Source organism: Calidris pugnax, unplaced genomic scaffold, assembly GCF_001431845.1.
Source record: "Calidris pugnax isolate Ruff unplaced genomic scaffold, ASM143184v1 scaffold952, whole genome shotgun sequence".
Classification (NCBI taxonomy): domain Eukaryota; kingdom Metazoa; phylum Chordata; class Aves; order Charadriiformes; family Scolopacidae; genus Calidris; species Calidris pugnax.
The window spans coordinates 371,526-391,921 of NW_015092814.1; the positions used below are offsets into that span (position 1 = coordinate 371,526).

Consider the following 20,396-nt stretch of genomic DNA (forward strand, 5'->3'; position numbering starts at 1 on the left):
TCCACTGTGACAAGCCTTGCTGAAGGGGAAGGGGCACACTGTACCAGAGAAGAGGGGTGCACAGGTCAGGAGTCATCTGCAGGCACACTATTGCCATGGCTGGTTATGAGCAGTGAGGAAGAGGTCAGGAGAGATCCTGGTGTCCTGACATGCAGGTGGGGAGAGCAAAGGATCAATCAGGGACAATGTGTCTTTGCTGAACCTCCTTCCCCCATGTAAAGGCAAGAGGGAGGTGAGAGTTCCATCAGCCATCCTGCTAGCAGCGATACTTTTGCCCCACATTGGAGGATCAATCTTTCATTTCTGACCTTTTTGTCCAGCCCATCAGCTTCTTTCCCTGCTCCAGAGCCTGTTCCCACACCCTGGGGGTCTATCTACCATAAGGTTGTTGCCTCAACCTTGATTTCATCTGTAGACTGTTTCAAGTGGGTTTGGAGGGAACAAGCCAGGCTATTTTCCACTTCCTTTAGCACTTCCCCAATACTGTATTTGACTTCGGGAAACAGGAAGGAGATCAAGAGGCCATGGGTCATAGAAATATGCAACCGTATTGACCGTAGCTTGAGGAGCATAGTGCTCCCTCTCCAGTTCTCCAGTGCAGAAAGCAGGGTCTGTGTCTTCATCTTCCCACCAGGCTTCTTCAGGGCCACAAACACCTAATCACTCTTCAGAGCTCTGGCAGCAGGGGCATTGGCTCCTTTGACAAGCCCCTTTGCTACAGCAGGCTTCACAGCTGATTTGGGATCTGCTGCCTCATGTGGGCTTGTGCACAGCAAGGAACAAAGCTGAGCTATGGCCACCAACCTCTGGGAGCATTGCTCCTAGGGCTAGGCATGCCTGGAGGGAAAGGTGAAAGCCCTAATAGCATCTTTGAGCTGTTCCCTTTGGGCTCCTCCATGGTGGGAGAATGGAGCTGCCCTGGGCTAAGAAGGAGCAGACCTGCCCTGGCACACACTCAAGTGCATCCTCTTCCGTTCCTGAGAAGCCTGTGAATTCAGCAGTAATGGTGAAGCCTTCCCTTGGAGTGGTCCATGCTTGCTGGACATCCATTGAATGTGTTGTGAAAGCATGTCTGGCCTCAGAGGAAGCACATACTTCTGTCCTCCCCTTGCAGGTGGCAGTTTCCACTATAGCAAAGTAGTGGCACTTCCCCAAAAACATGCCTCAATACAAGAAACTCCTTTGCATGTGAATTTTTCATTTCTGCAGCTTCATCTCAGCCCACATGGGACATTCTGCTGCAAGCACTCAATACTGTATGCAAAAGCAACTTTTCCTCCCCCAAAATGAGTGGCCAAAGGTGGAAATCCATCTCACAGTGTTAGACGTTTCCAGGTGACGTGATGTGGGTGGGTGCGGGGACAAGCAGAGCCATGGACTGATCCCACTGACATGCCTTCTTGGCCTCCTGCAGAATGTGGTGAACCATTTTCTCAAAAGCACCTAAAAATCCCCACAGGCTAAAAGGAGGTGGAGACAATGCCTCAGACACAGGCATTTGGTGCTGACACACATACAGACACATCCTACTGAAGTAACTTTATTCCGTACATTTAAAAAGCAATCCCGGTTACAGGAGTGTCCTTTTGGTGGAAGTATTCCACAGGTAGAGAGTAAGGATGAAAGGCAACAGTCAAAAGTTGCAACTGGGGAAATTCTGACCAAACATAAAGGATTCATTCTTCCCCTTGAGAGACATGCAGCACCAGGACAGATGTCCAGAGAGGTAACGAGATCTCTACCCTTGGAGAGCCTACACAATTCAGCTATACAAGGTCCAGAGACACCTAAGGCAGCTTTGAGGTTAGCCCTGTAGTGCAATAGAAATCTCCACAAGTTCCTTCCCACCTAAATCTTTCTGTGAGTCTGAACTACTGAGGTCCCCTAAAAAAGCCTTCTCTTACTCCCTCCTTTTCATCAGGGCCACATTTTGAGCCATGTCCCAGGACCCAGCCAGACCCAAGGATGGACTCTCATTCCCCCAAATGAAGCCAGGGGAAATGTGAAGATGGGAATCCCCTCATCAACACTGAAAAATGCCACCCGTCCCTCTTCATAATCCAGAGAGACTCGGATCCGCTTGGGAGTCTGGATTTCTGGAAGCAAAGTGCGATTAGGGGATGTGAGAGCTTGGAAGTGCCCTGCCCACTGCCCCACTGCCCAGATGCCCTCCTCTGGTTTAAACTCGATCTCGCCTTTCCTCTTCACATCTTCTCTGGAGACCCCCACAGCCCATCCTCCCCCATCCACCGCCTCCACCTCCCAGTAGTTTCTCCCCGAGGTGAAGCCTTCACGGCCCAGCACACAGCGCCATGGGTTAAATCTCTCTGGGATGTCGGGGATGTCCTGCCGCGTGTCTCGGCGTGTCACACTTTTGCAGTCCTCAGACAGGACAAGGTCACAGTGGGCTGTGTCTGGATCCAGAACCACCTTCACTGCAGGGGAGAGAGTCAACACATCAGGGCAGAGCTCACCCCAGGAGGGATCTTTGCTGGGGCTGCATAGGACAGAAGAAAAAGGGTGCAAGCAGTAGCTGGCAGACTGCGGCACGGGAAGCTGCACAAGGTAGCAATACTGGTGCAAGGAACAGAAAATTAAGCAGAGAGATGTCATCGAGCATGGAGGGAAGAGGATTGTCAGCACACCTCCAGGCTGAAAAAGTCCCCGTGTCCCTAAAACGTGGCCGGCACTGCTCACTGAGGAGCAGGACTTTCCAGATTCTCTTGAAACTGGGGCACTGGTGTTTTAGGGCAGCAAACAAACAAGGGGCCTGAGTGTTACGCTTCCTCCTGTAAAGCGGGGGCTGGCAGAAGCATCCCTGGTCCCACCAGCATCACTGCAGGAAGGGAACTGCCAGGAAGGGCACTTAAAGCAGGGAAGATGATTCAGCACCCCAAAACTTTAATTACCTTCTTCTATTGGCACTGCACATCTTCTCCACGCTTTAAAAAAAAATAACCACAGGTGAGACACAATCTGAACACACTTTACTAGATTAGCTCAGGATAATGATATGCCCGTGTAGTTGCACAATTTCTGAATTGTTGCTATATTTGTGTCTCACAAAATGTAGCTTCAAAACTTCAACATCTAGTTATGTGAAAGTGCTCCATGCATTTTCTACAAATATACTCATGCCTGTCCTAATTCAGAGACATATTTATGGTCTGTTTGTACTTTCTTTGAAAGCTGAAAGCATTTTCTTCTTAATATAGAAGGATTACAGGGAAAAGCTTAAACACACATAGAGAGCAAAGGAAAAGAACATTTCTGAAATAAGTTCAGTATTTGCTACCTCTTTCTTTCCCAGGATGAAAATCAAAACTGGGGCATGCTTGCAAAACCCAGATGAGAAGACGGCCCAACCGAAAAGTCTCCCACATAGGAAGGAGAATGATACTTACCAAGTTCCTTATCTTGTGCTTCTGAAAAACAAGATAAATTGGCACAAATGGGCTGTGGGATATTGATTTGGACATACCCTCTCCCATAACCACCCACACGTGCAGGAGAGTGGGTTCCTGCCAATGCCTTTGCACAGCCCAAGCCTGCAGCTCTGCTCTGCAGGTGATGGTGTAGGTTGTCCTGTTCAAATTTCCGGCAGGAAGAGGTCTCTAGGGGGTCCCTTGCCTACAAGGGGGCCTGTTACATGGTGTTTCCATCAAATCATGGTGCCGGCAGCCAGTGCTGGGCACTCCCACCCTCTGTGCTGCCGCTGCAGTCATCTGTCCCCAACCACTGACACGGTCTTCAACAATCTTTAATTTTTTATTCTTAAATTCCTTCTCTCCCTTTACCCCCCATCCCCAACCATTTCTCAGTTCTTCAATTCACTTCACACTTTAAAAATGAAAAACAAAAAGCCAACCAAACAAAACCCACTACCCTAAGCAGACTCTATAAAAAAGTCCTTTGTAAGGAGAAGGAGACTCACCGATTTCTGCGTCGCGGTCCCCTGAACAACAGAGAGAAACACACCTGAGTTGCTGTTTGACACAGCAACTTCCCTGGGACCCCAGGTAAAGGACTGCACAGGCAGGGGGGAGTGTGATGAGGGGGGCAGATGCACTGATTTGTACTCTCACTGCAAGGGTGCTCATGATCCCTGAGAGAGCTGACCTGGATTTATTTATTTTCCTCATCAACCACCATTGGCAACAGTTTGGCAAGAGTTCATTTTTAATAGCCAAATGACTATTTCATGGCAATTCCATGAGCTACAAGCAAGCAAAAACGTAGCAAAAATATATGCCCTCTTCAGGTGTTGGCTTGGTTTTGTTTTTTTTTATATTTGTTGGTAATCAAGCAATCTAGATTTTTATAAGAAAATTCTCAACAGCTTAAGTTTCCATAATCTCCCCCTAAAACCCAGTAACTTTTCAATACAATTTCACTACTTAAAGTAAATGAGAATGGTAAAAAATATTGACAACCAATGTCAAAATTACCAATTACCAAAAAAGGTAATGACTTTTCAGAGTGAATTTTTTATTGTGGGGGAAGTAAAGAATCTGCATAAGAAGAACATTTAGACAGAATGAGAGGATGAATAAAAAGATCTGATGTTTTCACAGAGGATTTAAAGGGAAGGTGGAAAGTGGGACTTACGCAGTGCTGCCTCCTGCATTGCTGAAAAGCAAAACCAGAACAAAGCATCACCACCAAAGCCAATTCAACAATTACAATTGTTGGGGTGGGGAAGAGGCTAAAATTGCTCCTGATGGAAAAGCTTCAGCCCAGGAGTTCCTCAAGACCTTTCTTCTCAAGGCTTTTAAAGAACTTGCCCTCTCTCCCTGAACCCACCTGGGGCAGAGGCCAGGGCTGCCTTGCCAGAGACCTGAGCTCCAGCTTCATGGCAGTGGCAAAGGGGCAGGTTTGCATCAACACAGGGTTAAATTTCACATTCGGTGCCACGAAACCACCCCAACCCTGTGTTTTTTTAGCACTGAGACAACGCTGGGCCCCCTGCAAAACGAAATCCAAATCTTCCTCCAGTTACCCTAAATCTTCCTCCAGCTTTGTGAGGAACCTTGAGGGCACTTTGAAAAGCAAAGTTCACTGTTGGTACAACATCTGTTCAGGCTTTCTTTGGTTTTTTCCTTAAAATGACATAATTTCATAATTTCACCATTTCACAATTTTCTACAGTCACTAGCCAAACTATTCTGCCCCCTTCCCCCGCCCCATTCCCCAGAGATGTGCCCCATGAATTCTGCCATTTGAGGGAATACTCCAGCTTCTGGAAAATGTGAAGTAAATCTTACCTATTTTTTTCTCCTGCTTTCCTGTGAAAGAAAAAAAAAAAGAAATCTAAATAATTTTTCAAAAAATCACCCTTTCCAAGATGACTGATTGAACCACAGCAGGCGTTACAGCCATTTGCAAGGCAGAAAATGTTGCAGTGCCCTCCCACCATCACCTTTTGGTAAGAAAGAGAAGATTTCTGTTTCCTTTAGTCCTCCATACCATTTTTTCAGAGGGAGATGAGCCCTGCCAGGCTCCCAAAAGTGCCAGGTTGCTTTGCAGGGCCAGGCGCTGCGTCATTTCTGCAGGCGGAGAAGTGCCTGGCACACGCTGCCTAACGCCCGCGTTATTTGCCAGCCTTTAGGATGGAGAAGTGACCTTTCTTTTCTTGCTAGAAATTAACTCCCTGAGTCTTTAAGTTCCTGTGCCCCAGACACCAAGACAAGACTCTGACATTTCCCAAACCCGCCTGGCTGTTGACACCAGGGATGGCTGAACACGGCAGCCCCCTTCCCCAGACACCGCGCCAGGACGTTACCTTTAATTTTAAAGAGATAAACAGCGATGGTAAGGAGTGCGACCACAGCAACCAGCACCACACCCAGGGCAGTCATCCAAGGATGAGCATTTTGGAAAAAGGGATCTGGAAAATAAAACCCCAAAGGTGCTGGGTTACTCGGCAAGCAGCAGTGGCAGTCGATTATTTCTATTTCATACAAGCTTATCCCAAGCAGGTTTGAATGGCCTTGAGGATCAGTCCGAACTGTGCTCCACAAACTGACAAAAAATGAAATTAAAAAACCCTCCACATTTTGGCAATTTAGCACTTGTCTCAGGCTGATGATGCTCTGTCTGCATACATTGTGGGGGAGAGGTTTAAAGGGAAAATGGATTTCTAACCAAACTATTTCTAGTTAAATCATGTTTTCCTCTGCTTTGGAAAAAAATTATTATGTTCCATTAGGCAACATAGGATCAGAAACAGGGTAACATATGCATCAACAGCAACACTCCAGTGCAGTACAGCATCACCAGGAGAAAAGTACGGGTATTTGGGGAAACAAATTCTTCCAAAATTGTTCATTCCTAAAGTAGAAAAGGAACAGGATACAGATGAAAAGCATGTGACATGGCAGTGCAGTTCGGTGTATGGTTTGTCCAGTTCACCAGATCTCATCTGCACGATCCCCATCCCAAATCAATCTTCCAGTAAAAAGAGAGCTTTTCTATGTGACAAGGAAAAAATAAAATATATTCAATATATGCAGATGCTAAGACCAGACACGGCGATTTATTCCTTGTACCAAACCAGTAGAACAGGATTTCACAGCAGGTGAGACTAAGGGCACGGGTTGGTTTTCTTTTTTTTTGTTTGGTTCCAGTGTTATGAATGTTTGTATTTAACCTAGGTGTCTACAGAAATTCTGCTCCAACAAGGGTTGCCTTTTTCCTTTTCCCTAAACCTACACTTCAAGACAGACCCGGCGGATTTTGGCAGCACACCTGCACAGATGCTGCTGCAAAATACACTCGGTGCACCGAACACATCGCAAAATGTGTGAAGTCTGCAAAATGCAGCTGAGATTTTCTGCCGGCAGCACTTTCAGAGCGCAGCTCCGTTGGGAATGTTAACAGGGCGATGCCTGTGTCCCCCACTCACCTGATATATAGAAAGCTGATCCCTGCTCTTGGCCTCGTGGAGTGTGTTGGACAGAACAGGAGAGGTTCTGGCTCGTGCCTCTGGTGACGATTATACTGCTCTCTGCTGCAAAGAGGCCGCTCTTGTCCTGGGTGGTGCTTTCCGAGAGGGATGGGAGATGTCGCCCCTGGGAATCTTGCCACAGGAGCTGGGGCTGTGGGTACCATCCTGCCGAGCGACAGGCCACCCGGATCCCCCCGCCCTGGTACTGCTCCAGCGCGATGAGCGGTGCAGAGCCGCTGGCTGCGGGAAAAGAGAGACCCCAGGTGATCCCGTGGGATGCTGGATAGCGAGGAAAAAGGTGGCCTGGCTGTTTTTCTCTCTGACAAGAAGGGATGTACTTTGACATAGACAAATCCCAGGGTGGTTTTTTTTTTAAGACAAGCGTCACCTGGATTCAGGACATTTCTTACAATCTTTTTCAGACAACTGAAAGATCTGCTCCAGAGGCTTCTACTGCAGCAAAATAATCTGCAGGCCTGGATGCTAAAATATAAAAGCATGAATGAAGACACTCCTACTTTATTATGCAATGCCAAATTTTTTCTTACACTCTTTTATATGAAGAAAACAATTTCAAGAACACTTCTAAAGTAGGTAGCGTATCTCATGAGCTCCTTATGGCCACTCAGTAGGCAATTTTACCTCTCTAAGACATTCTTGGTATTTTCTGAAAAGTATGTTGAAGTAATAGATTCAGCACATAGATAGCATTCCATTACGAGTTTCAACCACGGGACTTAATAAAACCGTATTTCCAAAGCAACTGCCTGAAATTGCTGCTGGGAAGAAGGCCAGGGAAGAAGAATGCTGGCTACGAGAAGTAAATTAGAGGTACCAGGGACATGGACTACAGACCTGTCACCTTCAGCTCCACCACAGCCTCGTCGTAATCCGAGTCGCGGCGAATAAAGCAGGTGTAATTCCCTCTGTCCGACAGTTGGACATGGAAAATTTTCAAGTTCACGCTGCCCATGGAGAGGCCGTCCTTCAGCAGCTCGGTGCGCCCTTGGTATTGAGGCATCTGCTCCCCGTACTGGTCCTGGCCCCCCTTGTAGCGATGCACAAAGGGTGAGAACTGCTCCCGAAACCAGACCACCTCCATCTCCTGCGCGCTCTGCTCCGGGGAGAGGCGGCAGGGCAACACCACGTCCTCACCCATGGCCTTGGTGATGGGGCCAGGGGATCCCGTCACCTTGAACAGAGCTGGGAGAAACCCCCCGAGGAGGAAGAAGAAGTAACTGTGAGTTTGCTGAAGTGGCTGAGCTTGGGAAATCAGCGGGTGCTGCTCCCTGTGGTTTGTGCTGCCTTGCCATGCCGTGGTGATGGTGGTGTAACTGCACCAGGGGGGAGAGGGCATTGGGGGGAGGGCTGGGAGAGGGACCCCTGCCACGCAGGATGGCGAGAGGGCTGGGGCCAGGCCACAACTACTTCCTCTGCTCCCCTCTTCTGTACTATTGTAAAAATTCTTCAAATCCCTAAAAGTTGGTTTGTTCTCAAAGGGGATGGGTGCTGCTCAAGCTGCTTGGGGTGGGGAGAAGGCAGCATAGAGAAGGAAGGAAACAGCTGGAAGGTGTTGCTGGCTGGAGAAAGCAGACAACTTGAGTACAAATAAAACTCAAATATCCTCAGTTGTTTGCATCTATTGCAAGAGAAAAATACATCTCAGGTGCTCTGGGCATCTTTGGAAATTAAAAAAAAAAAGGCTTATTAATAAGCTCACAAAGTGATCTCTTGTTGAAGAAAGATAAAAGAAAATCAACTTTTTTTTTTGGTAACTTTCAAGGCAACTGTTCTGTTGCATCCGTTTGCCAGGTCTGCCTTGAGGGCTGCCAGGTCAGCAATCTAACGGGAAAAGAGCCCAGAATATTTTTTAAAAGACTTTTTATGTTGTTTTTCCCTTTATTGCATTGGTTCTGCAAAGTGTCCAGCACACCCTGCACACAGCCCAGTAAAGCTGTGACATGCTGGGAACAGGGAAAGTGGGGAGGGAAATGTCAGTAAACTACAATCAGCTCATGGGCATCATCTGATCTCCACCTGGGTCCAGTGAGGTTGTGTGAATGCCTGTGCTGACACAGCCAGAGGAATTAACCAGGATCCAGAGGGATGCCGGTGCTCCCAGACCCACACCAGGTTTATGGCAAAGGCCGGACCCTGCTCTGCTGGTGATGGGGAGCAGCTGCGCTGGCAGCCGGGAAGGTATTCAGGCTGGAAGCAACGCCACGGGGCTCAGCAAGAAGCAGGGGGATCCCTACCTGACTGCAGCTCCTGAACTTGGAAAACTAAGCCATAAATGATAAAAGCTGTCCGAGAGCTGCAGGGGTGGAGGCCGGAGAGCATCCTCTTCACTGGATCACAACCTGGAAAGGAGAGGGAAAGGGCGAAAGAGAGGGGAAACAAGGGAATACAGAAAAAAAGAAGAGAGGCAGAATTTACTTTTAAGTGGGTTTATTGCTGATTGCAGCCTGTTTTTATAACGTCTAGGGAAAAGCCTGAGGTGCCAAAGAAATCAGTTTTCCATCATCAGACTAACATAGTGCTTTATACATAAAGTATCCAATTGGTATAAAATTGTTGTAGGACTTTACCCTGGGGGAAAAAAGGACAAGCTACACCGCCTCCTCTAATTCCATTAAAAAGTGACAGTTGTTTTATAATGGAGCTCTTACTTTTCTTATCCTACTCTAAGAAAGAGATGGATGTCCTGGTTTGAGGTAAAACAGAACCAATTTTTTGTTCAGCAATTTTACTTTTTTAACTGGGCCCCTTCTAACTAACTGAACTCTGAAATTAATAGCATATTGTTCAGAAACTTCACTCTCACAGTGATAAGACCTGATTATACCAAGGAATAGTATGCAGAGAGGCCCTTGCTGATACTTATTGCTATAACAACCAAGGTCAGGCAAATTTGTTATTTGCCCCGTTGGAGGGTCGGAAGCGGAAAAGCGTAGAGGGGTCCCACCTGTAGGGAGGAACGGACAGGACAGATGACCCAAAACTGACCAACAGGGTATTCCATCCCATCCGCATCATGCTCAGTATAAAAGCTGAGAGGATCAAAGGGTCAACGCTCTTCCTTCAATGGCTGACGTCCAAGGAGGACCCTGTCTGTTCGTCTGCCTTTGATACTCATCCGAGTGTTGCTGACTCCAGATCCAGAATCTGGCTCCTGTCCATAACCCAGTCCAGCCTGGGACTTTCCCCTGCACCTGCTGGTGATGTGATCATCATTCTGGCCCCCTTTTTTCCCTTTTATTCTTATTATTTATTATTTTATTATTTATTTATATTTTCATTAAAGTAGTTTCGTTTTCTCTAAACTCATAAATCTCTTTTTTTATCTCTTCCTTTCCTCTCTTTTCCTTAGCAGGGGGAGGGAGGGGTCATCTGTCGTTCTGGTTTGTCAATCTGGTCAAAACCACGACAATGGAAAAGGGCAGGATGAGAAGCAGAAACCCAGATCGAACGTGTGCTCCTCCGCTGGGACAGAGCTGGCGCTCAGCATCCTGTCCCCTGCCCCACACCGCGGGTGGGAGGAGGTCTCAGACCAGGAGACCAAAATAAGCAAAACACTAACTCAACACCCAGCCGAGATAGGACCTGGCCCTGCTCTGAACAACCTCCCCTCCTCCCTCTCATTGCTCCCTGGCTTAGACCCAGCTTTGTTAATGAGGGGAGAAAACCATGACCAGTCTGGGCAGATGGCAGATAGTGATTTCAATCTGCAACTTCCCTAGAGATCCACATACCTGGGGACACCGAGCTCTCTCATGTGCTCTGGGCTGGGGCAGGAGCTGCTCAGCTGTCACCCGGTGTGTCTGGAGGGGCCACGCTGAGCTGAGCCGAGCACTTCCTTGTACAAACACCAACCAAAACCGTCACTCCGTCCCAACCTGCCACCCATTTCCTCCTGCACTGCCTCTGCTTGAAAATGGAAGTCACTGAGTAATTTGGTGATGTTTTTGCTCCGGAAATGCCTTTCTGTCAGCGCGTCTGCTTCCACAGGCAGGTCCCTGCTGCCAACGCATGTCGCTGTCTCCTCCCACGGCTCTCGGAGGTGATGGATGCTGCAGTGGTTTGCGCATCCCCAGGAAGAGCCCGGAGGCAGCAGTGGGAAGGAGGGAGGTGACGGTGCCAGGATTCACTCTCAGGGTCGGGAGCAAAGCCCAGCACCAGCTTTAAAATTGCTTAGAAGCAATTCCCTGCTGGCCAAGAGGCGAGGCCATGGAGGGTGGTCTGTGGGCCAGCCCGTGCCAGCCCAGCCGGGTCCCTCACCCTCCCGTCCCCAGACAGGAGCACGGGGGCACGGGGCAGGTGACAGCATCTGCTCGGGTAAAGGACCCTGCTAAAAGGGACGACAAGGAAAAGCGTGGCGATAAATGAAGCATACAGAGATACGGACCTGGCCACCAAGTGACAGTGGAGGTAAGTGTAATAAACTGATGTCATCACTCGTGCTAATTGCTGGGATATCACAAATCTGCAGGCATATCTTCAGGGAGGGCCATCCTGGCTTTTGCAACTGTTAAGGGTGCAAGGCTGGGGGGTCCCAGACACCAGGGGATGTCAGTGGAAGCACGTGAAGTGCAGCAGAAGGGATTCAGAGAGCACTAAATGGGGACAGGCAGAAAGGGACATAAAAGGGCCCAGTCATGGATAAAATAGAGCCAGTCAGCATGCTTGGCTGGCAAGTGAGCCAGTGTCCAGGTCCAGGCGGGGGTATCAGGCAGGTGGAGGGTCCACACTGGTGTCTGGGGGGCTCACGAGTGTGGGAAGCCTTGGGGATGACTGTGGGTGCTGCATGTTCGCAGTGAGCATCGAGCTGGACCAGCCAGTGAGCAGGGCACCCGGAGGGGGGGCCAGGGGCCGGGAAGGGGTATGGGGTGGACAGAGGGGCTGTGCTGCTCCTTCAGGATCTGCAAATGTGCACGAGAACCTGAGTGTGTCACACGTGTGTCTGTGCTGGTGACCTCCGGCCACTGCCGGCCCCGCAGGAGGAGGGATGTGGCTCCTGCGCTGGTGTGGAACGTGGGTCCCACGGTGGGTGCTGCGGAGGGCAGGCTGTGGTCAGGACACACACACGTGTTTAACTTTGACAGATGGGAGGTGCAGCAGCAGCCCCCACCGCACCATGCCCATGCCACCATGCGGCAGCGTCCCCTGTCTGAATAGCCCCTGCCCAGCCGGTCTGTCCCCAGTCCTGCCTTCCCAGGCCCCTGTCCCAGCGCAAGGCAGCAGAGCCATCTGGCAGCAGGTCCCCTTGCACTCTGCTTTATTTTGTGCTCGATTGGTGGCTTTCAGAGTGAGTGGGTGCCATCTCCCAAGTTTCCCCATCAGTGGGGGTGAGGCCATTGCCCCTGGGCACATGCCTGGAGAACAGAGAGGTGGGATGTGAGGCCCAGTACCTGCTGTCCCCCATTTACCAGTTGAGCAATGGAGGCAACACGTGCCCTGCAAACATCTCCACCCCGAAACCCATTGGCAGCACGACAAGCCTGGGAAAGCAGCGTGAAAGGAGACAGACCCCTTCCCTCATCATGGCCCGCACACCCAGAGCACAGCCACTGCCCTGTGGCTGGTGTCCCCAGGTGACAACCCACTGGGCCGGAGGCGCATGTTGTGCCACTGACCCAGGGGGGGCTCGGAGCATCCTGCCACAGGAAGATAAAGCCTCTTCCAGCAGTGCGGCAGCCCTTATCACCCACATGCAGCTGGTTGGAGGGAAGGGAGATGCGGCAGATCCTGTGATGCAAACAGGACGGGCACTGCAGGAACATCAGCAGGGAACTCCCAAATTCAAGCATTAGATGAGGTCACGTGCCTGCCGGCAGCTTCAGGGCATGGCAGGCATTTGCCAAGAGGAGGTGGAAGCTCTCCTCTGTGGTATGGTGACCCGCAGAGAAGCAAAGGTGCTTCTCCTGGCCATCCAGTCCCTCTGGACTTTGATCTGCTCGTGAGAAGAAGCTGGAAATGTTGTGCAAGCCCAGTCCAGCCAGGACCTGCTGAGGTGGCCAGGGGAGCGGAGAGCAGACTGAAGACCCATCCAAAACCTCCTATCCCAGCACAAACCCACAGGTGAGTGTTGGCTGTCTAAAAAGTGCCTGAATGCCATGAATTTTCCATCAGTCCTTCTGCTTCTTTATCATCTTTAGGTGAGTCTTGCAATTTCCACTTTCAACAGGGAATCCTGCCTCCCCTCCCATTGATTGCTGCAGACGTGCTGGTGTCTCTCCAGGATGGAGACAGAAGAGAGGGAGTCCCTGGCCCAAGAGGTGGAGGAGATGAGTAGAAGAGGTGAGTTTTTAGAAGGGAAGAGGAAGGAGAACTGTCCTCTGTTAAGGAGAAAAATGCATCTTGCTTCTGCTGTGGCAGAGCTATTTAGGGTCAAAGCACCCGGGGCTTCTCCCAGCCTGGGCCTGTCACGGGGTTGAGACTTGGTGGCTGCAACACCCCCAGCTGAATTCCTTGTGCTGTAGACCCACCGCCAAGACGCCTGAGGTGCCATCCTTGGCTCCCTCCATTGCTCACAGAAAGAAACAGGAATCTGGGGTCTTGGGGTAATGTCTATCACATTGGTTTGTGCCCAGATGTACCTGTTTCACTCTTGCAGTGCTTGAGACACCCAAGTTCAGGTCCAGGTGTCTGCACAACAGATGCACACCCACCCACTCAGGTGCATCCTCCTCCAGGAAACTGGGGTATCCTCGGCCAGGGATCACACATAAGCTCCTGGATCAGGATGAGGGGCAGATCAGGGCAGCACTGAGGCTGGGGCAGTCCAGCAGGAGTGGGTTTCCCACCCCACGCTGGACATCTCTGGGCAGGGGAAATCGTCCAGTCCCTTCTCTTGCTGGGGCTGGTGGATGCAGCCCCAACACACCCCTGGGGCCGCCTGTCCTGAGCAGCTTCTCCTCCTCTGTCCCCAGCTGATGTGACCCTGGATCCAGACACTGCCAACCCCTTCCTCATCCTGGCTGGTGACCAAAGAGCCGTGGGACGGGGGGATGAGTGGACCACGCTGCCCGACAACCCCGAGCGGTTCGACACGGAGCCGTGCGTGCTGGGCAACCAGGGCTTCACCTCGGGGAGGCACTGCTGGGAGGTGGAGGTGGCCCAGGGGGGAGACTGGTGGGCTGTGGGGGTGGCCCAGGAGTCTGTCAGGAGGAAGGGAGTCCTCAGTTTTACTCCCCAGGAGGGGATCTGGGCTGTAGGGCAGTGGTTTGGACAATATCACGCTTTCACTGACCCTGACTGGACCCCCCTGCACCTTCCCTGCCTCCCCAGGGCCATCCAGGTCTGCCTGGACTTTACGGGCAGGCAGGTGGCATTTACTGATGCTGAAAACGAAGCCCCAGTCTTCGCTTTCTACCTGACTTCATGTGATGGGGAGAGGCTACACCCATGGCTCTGGGTGGGGATGGACTCGTGGCTCAAGCTGTGCCCCTGACACGGAGCGTGGGTGGCAGGGGGGATGCTGAAAAGGCAAACACCATTGTCTTGGTGCTGGGGACTGGGAGGGTCCTGCATCTTTTCCTTGCATGGTTCCTCTGGCCACCGAGTGGGACGTCTGGCAGGGCTTGGAGACAAACACCACCAAAGAGCCTCCTTCATCCCCTCCAGCCCACAGCGGGGACCGCAGAGACAACTCACAGAGATTCGGTGAATGGAAGAGCTTGGTGCCAAGTGGCCCCAGGGCATTGAGTGCCACGGCACTGCAGAGCTGCCATGTACAAGGCCATTAAAAATACAGCAGGTTCAAGCTCTTTAAAAGGTGCTGGAGTAATGTCTCTGGCTTTTTCCAGTTAATCTTAATGATTAAATGAAAAAAAAACCACCACAAAACCCAACTTAGCTGGATGCTGGAGCTCATGATAATGCTTATCTTCTCCTTACGTCCAAACCTTTCCTTGCCTTATTTTCACTTCTCACTGACGTGTGCATTAAGCACATTTTTTATAGCAGAGCACTGGTGACAGCCCCAGGGACAGCCAAGGGAGGTAAGTAAGAAACTGAGAAGTGTCTGAAGCCCACAGGTGAGGCAATTCCCCCAGATCTGCCCTTCTCCGATCTTCTCCCATGAAGGACTCTTTCAGCAGACCCCACCTGCGGGGTCCTGACAGCAGACACTCCTCTTTCATCAGCCCATCCAGACAGATAATCTGCTTGGACAATTTAGCAGCATTTTCTTTCAATCTTGTTTTAATCTGCTTCTCCAGCTCCCCCAGCTGAGCCAGCAGCAGGCACTCGTGTTCCTACAGGTACTGTCACTGCTGCTTAAATTTAGGCACAAACTTCTGCCTCTCCACCTTCCTTAAGGAAAAATCCTTACAAGCAGGAACAATCCTCTCAAGGGAGGGTGGGACCATGGAAAGGGACAGGGAGCAATTAAAAGTATCCATGGCTTTTACTTTCTGGTGTGGAGCGTGACTGTAATTCCCGGGGTGCTTATCGTGCACCAACAGCTGAACATGATGACTCAGTCTCCCAGACCCCAAGAATCAACCTTTCTTCACCCTCCCCAAATGAAATTCTTCCTGGTAGCACCATGTACCTACTAGATAGTCCTGGCAGATCCACCTCTCCTTCCTTTCCCATTTCTCCAGTTCTCCTTTCTCTTTCCTGAGGCTCTCCAGCTGTGACTGGATTTTCTCCTGGAAGAAGAGACCTCCTTTAGGAGCCCCCCACCACCCACATATGCTTTGTGTCCATAAACCAGTCCATACCCCGGGCTGGACACGAGAAGCCTCAGGCAGAGTCAGCCTCTGGACCTGTGGCTCCAGGATGCTTGCAGGGGTCAGCGTGACTGGGAAGTGATGAGGGAACATGCAGGAGAGGGGGACTGGGGAGAAACAGAGGAGGAACAGGCAGAAAGGGGCATAAGGGACTGGTCATGGGTAAAACGGAGTTGGTCAGTGCATTTGCCTGACCTGGTCCTGTGCCTCATCACCGCAGTCTGTCCTACCTTCTCATTAAATCCTTTCTTAACTGTCATTTTGCATGATCTCTCTGTACCTGTGGGTGTGAGTGCTGCAGGGACGCAGTACCGGCTACTGGGAGGACCAGCGCCAGTGGATTTGGTGGCAGGCACGGCACGGGGGGTGTGGGCACCCCGGGGCTGTGGTCGCAGCTCCTGGAGTCAGTGGGGTCCCAGTGCAGCTGCTGGAGCAGTTGGGGGTCCTGAATTCCAGCCGCTGTGTCTGTGAGGGTGTGTGTCCCCAAACCAGCTGCTGGGGGGACTGGTGTGAGCGATGCGAGTGAGGAGCTCAGCACCAGCAGCTGGAGCAGAACCACAACATATAGACCTGGATAGAATCCCTATGGAGTCAGATGCCAAAAAACAAAATAATATTAAGCCCTGATTACAGTCACTATCGTCACCCCGGTCTGGCAGATAGCGACACGCCAAGGGACGCTGGAGAGGCAACCAGGGCAGGAAATTACAGTCATATATAGATGTAAACTGCACAACACAGTACTGAGGACAGACTGCTGTTACCTTTATGGAAAGTTGATAGATGTTATACCAAGCCACAAAGCATGGAAAAGGGAAACTGCAGCAACAGGAAGACATCAGTTACAAAACAAACAACCAAAAGCAGAGAGGGTGCAGCTACAGAGTCAACTCCTTGTGGAGACCGTAGGCTTTTGCAAACCACAGACTGGAAAGCTTTCTGACAGGTGTATAAAAACATAATTTGCAAAGCTGGGAACAGACATGCAAAGAGCGAGACAGCAGAGGGGCTGCAACCCCCAGCCCTGAACCTCAGGACAAAGCATCATTAGAACAGGTAATCAGCATGGAAAAGGCAGTGCCTTCCCTCCCCGACATGAAGAAACAGCCCAGAAAGGTGCCCGGAGCGGTCCTGGCAGCCCCAACTTGCCCTTTGGGGCTGGGGAAGGGGTCCCAGCCCAGGGGCAGGAGGGGACCCAGCACAGGGCGATGCAGCCTTGGCGTGAGTTGTGCCCCCCGTCCAGCATCACCAGTGCACAGAAAAAATCCAAGCAAATGGAGCAAACCACCTCCTCCCAGAGCTCCTCAGCTGCCACCATGGCCAGGGGGACAGGCAGAGGCACTTGGGCTGTTTTGGTGTCAGGAACAGAGTGAGCATGGCTGTCAGGACTGGCCACAGGAGCCTCGAGGAGTCCAGGATGCCCAGTGGCTGCGGGTCCCCCAGGTGGCTCTGGGACCCCAGGTGGCACAGCATGGCCAGAGGAAGGAGAACACAGCCCCCAGTTCCTCTTCCATCCGGCCCTTATTTAAATTAAAGGGGGGTCTGGTGTTTAGACCTGGTTCACTTTAACCAGAAGGAGCCCTGCTGTCTTTAACAGGATTTTCCTCCATCAGTCACCCAGCTAAAACTCTTCAAATCCCCTTTCCACAGACCAGCTCCCCTTTTTCCTGTTCCTTCTCCCTCTGCGCTGCCCACAGGGGTTTGGTTTTTCCTCTCCTTGCCTTTTCCTCCTCTGTAGGCCACACAGTTTCAAAGATGAAGTTTCTTTCGTTTTTCTGTTGTTTCATTACGTACTTCATGATGCTCCACGTTCACAAGGCAGAGGTAGGACTCCCCACCACAGTGCTTGCAGCTCATTTTGGATCAGCTGCATCTTTCACCAGCGCTTCCACTCGTGTTCCGCCTTCCACCCAACGTGGTGGGTCACCATCCCAGGGAGTGACTGCTCTCAGCCCAGACTAACCCCAGGATTAGTGCTTTTGGGTGTATTGTTCCACCCCCACCCTCCCATTTATTTCAAGCTCAGGCAGCTGGTTGGATGCATTTAAACACCAGGAGTGCTGAGAGTGATTTGCATGAATCGGCATCACTGACAGCCATTCTTAGGGACTAGATATTTAAACAGATTTTCTTGCCTCTTTACTCTGGTCCTTCCCCTGCCACCCGGGTACGTGGACAACTTGTCTGTAGGCCGGCCAGGTGGGCGAGTGAGTTACTGAGCCAGAAGCCCTTCACTGAAAGCATTTCTGGCCTCTCCATGAAAGACAGGGCAGGGACACCAGCAACACTCTCCCGGTGTCACCCCAAACACACACTCCCCATGTAAGAGATGGAGCTGTTTGTGTTAGTCCATAATGGTGTGGAGGTCAGAGCCCTCTTGTGTCCCTGGACAACCACAAAGAAACAAAACCCTGCTGAGCTGCTGCAGGCGGTGGCACAGGCTCCCTCAGCGAGGGACTTCACTGCAAGCCCTTCTTGAATCCACAGTGGCCAGTGCCTCCTTGTCAGGGTCTGGGTCCAGCCCTGCACTCTCCATCTCCTGTTCCTCCTCACAGCTCACAGTTTGCATCCGCAAAAAGAAATTCCATGCACCCGTCCCCCCACCCACTTTGGAGGTTTCCTTCTAATTAAACATTTCTCACTTCTCCTCTTCATCCCCTCTGGTTGGGTTTGCAGTGCTGGGATCTGCTGCCCCCCACCCTGGTCCTCACTGACACAGGGGGCTGCCCTTCCCTGGGGACAAGGGCTGGCTCCTGGAGGTGACCTGGCTTTGGATGCCTCTCTCGTCAGTTGTGTGTGGCCACTGGGAGGGGAAGGATGAGGATGGGGATGACAATACGCTAAGCATAATAAGAAGGGCTTGTACAGATATGTCAGCCAGAAAAGGAAGGTTAAAGAAGGCATACCCCCTTGATGAGCAAGAATGGCAAGCTGGTAACAACAGATGAGGAGAAGGCTGAGGTTCTCAACACCTTTTTTGCCTCGATCCTCACTGCCAACCCTTCTCCTCACACCTTCCGAGTTTAAGGACCAGGCAAAAACAGGGGCTATGAGAATGAACAACCTCCCACTGTAGGAGAAGACCAGGTTTGAGACCTTCTAAGGAACCTGAAGGTATGTAAGTCAATGGGACCTGATGAAATCCTGAAGGAGCTGGTGGATGAAGTTGCTAAGGTGCTTTCCATTATATTTGAAGAATCGTGGCAGTGTAGTGAAGTTTCCACTGACTGGAAAAGGGGAAATATAACCCCTGCTTTCAAAAAGGGAAAAAAGGAAGACCCGGGGAACTACAGGCAAGGGAATTCACCTCTGTGCCTGGCAAGATCATGGAGCAGATCCCCCTGGATCCTCTGCTAAGGCACATGGAAAATAAGGAGGTGATTGGTGACAGCCAACATGGCTTCACCAAGGGCAGATCATGCCTGACAAATCTGGTGGCCTTCTATGATGGCACTACAGGTGCAACAGATGTCATCTACCTGGACTTAGGCAAAGCATTTGTCGCTGTCCCACATGACATCCTGGTCTCTAAACTGGAGAGACACGGATTTGATGGATGGACCAATCAGTGGATGAGGAACTGGCTGGATGGCTGCACTCAAAGGGTTGTGGTCAATGGCTCAGTGTCCAGCGCCGAGTGGTGTTCCTCAGGGGTCAGTCCTGGGACCAGTGCTGTTCAATGTCTTTGATGGAGACATGGACAGTGGGACAGAGTGCACCCTCAGCAAGTTGGCCGATGTGGCCACCACCAAGCTGTGTGGTGCAGTCAACATGCTGGAGGGAAGGGATACCAGAGGGACCTGGACAGGCTGGAGAGGTGGACCCATGGCAAACCTCATGGAGTTCAACCAGGCCAAGGGCAGGGCCCTGCATCTGGGTCGGGGCAATGCCCAGCACAACCCCAGGCTGGGTGGAGAATGGCTGGAGAGCAGCCCTGAGGAGAAGGACTTGGGGGTGTTGGGGGGTGAGAAGCTCCACACGCCCCTCAACGTGCGCTGGCAGCCCAGAAACCCCCCACCCCTGGGCTGCATCCCCAGCCCCGTGGCCAGCAGGGCCAGGGGGGGATTCTGCCCCTCTGCTCCGCTCTGGGGAGACACCCCCCAGTGCTGCCTCCAGCTCTGGGGCCACCATCATCAGGACATGGACCTCTTGGATTGGGGCCAGAGGAGGCCCTGGAGATGCTGGGAGGGCTGGAGCCCCTCTGCTGGGAGGGGGGGCTGAGAGAGTTGGGGGGGTTCAGCCTGGAGAAGAGAAGGCTCCGGGGAGACCTTGGAGCCCCTTCCAGTCCCTCAAGAAGGGGGGCTCCAGGAAAGCTGGGGAGAGACTCTGGATGAGGGAGGGGAGCCCTAGGAGGAGGGGGAAGGGTTGGACCCTGCAAGAGGGGAGATGGAGCTGAGCTGTGGGGAAGAACTTGTTTGGTGTGAGGGTGGTGAGAGCCTGGCCCAGGTTGCCCAGAGAAGCTGTGGCTGCCCCATCCCTGGAGGGGTTCAAGGGCAGGTTGGAGGGGGCTTGGAGCAACTTGGTCTGGTGGGAGGTGTCCCTGCCCAGGGCAGGGGGTTGGAACTCAATGATCTTTAAGGTCTCTTCCAACCCAAACCATTCTATGATTCTATCATTCAATGAGGACAAGGATGAGAATGAGGATGAGGCTGAGGATGTGGATGTGGATGTGGATGGGGATGAGGATGAGGATGGGGATGGGGAGCAGACAGCAA

The 20,396-nt window shown here is 51.5% G+C and overlaps 2 protein-coding genes across 5 annotated transcripts; one reads left to right on the plus strand and one right to left on the minus strand.

Moving 5' to 3' along the window:
* Positions 1-1,535: 1,535 nt before the first annotated feature.
* Positions 1,536-10,971, minus strand: LOC106900611 (butyrophilin subfamily 1 member A1-like). 2 transcript variants are annotated; one of them, XM_014962736.1, is made up of 11 exons: positions 10,699-10,970; positions 9,202-9,306; positions 7,802-8,149; positions 6,905-7,186; positions 5,783-5,887; positions 5,265-5,285; positions 4,609-4,629; positions 3,935-3,955; positions 3,405-3,425; positions 2,910-2,942; positions 1,536-2,435 (listed from the first exon to the last, which is right to left on the minus strand). In XM_014962736.1, the coding sequence occupies exons 2-11, from the start codon at positions 9,284-9,286 to the stop codon at positions 1,918-1,920; spliced, it is 1,455 nt and encodes a 484-aa protein (XP_014818222.1). In that variant the 5' UTR covers positions 9,287-9,306; positions 10,699-10,970; the 3' UTR covers positions 1,536-1,917. The 2 variants fall into 2 exon arrangements, with proteins under 2 accessions (XP_014818222.1, XP_014818223.1); XM_014962737.1 differs by lacking the exon at positions 2,910-2,942 and having other exon boundaries at positions 10,699-10,971.
* Positions 10,972-11,023: 52 nt separating this feature from the next.
* Positions 11,024-15,940, plus strand: LOC106900612 (thaicobrin-like). Of its 3 annotated transcripts, XM_014962739.1 has the most exons (4): positions 11,024-11,374; positions 12,880-13,024; positions 13,131-13,243; positions 13,876-15,940. In XM_014962739.1, exons 3-4 carry the CDS (start codon positions 13,186-13,188, stop codon positions 14,394-14,396), a joined length of 579 nt encoding a protein of 192 aa, XP_014818225.1. In that variant the 5' UTR covers positions 11,024-11,374; positions 12,880-13,024; positions 13,131-13,185; the 3' UTR covers positions 14,397-15,940. The 3 variants fall into 3 exon arrangements, with proteins under 3 accessions (XP_014818225.1, XP_014818226.1, XP_014818224.1); XM_014962740.1 differs by lacking the exon at positions 11,024-11,374 and having other exon boundaries at positions 11,955-13,024; positions 13,102-13,243; XM_014962738.1 differs by lacking the exon at positions 11,024-11,374 and having other exon boundaries at positions 12,135-13,024.
* Positions 15,941-20,396: the final 4,456 nt, after the last annotated feature.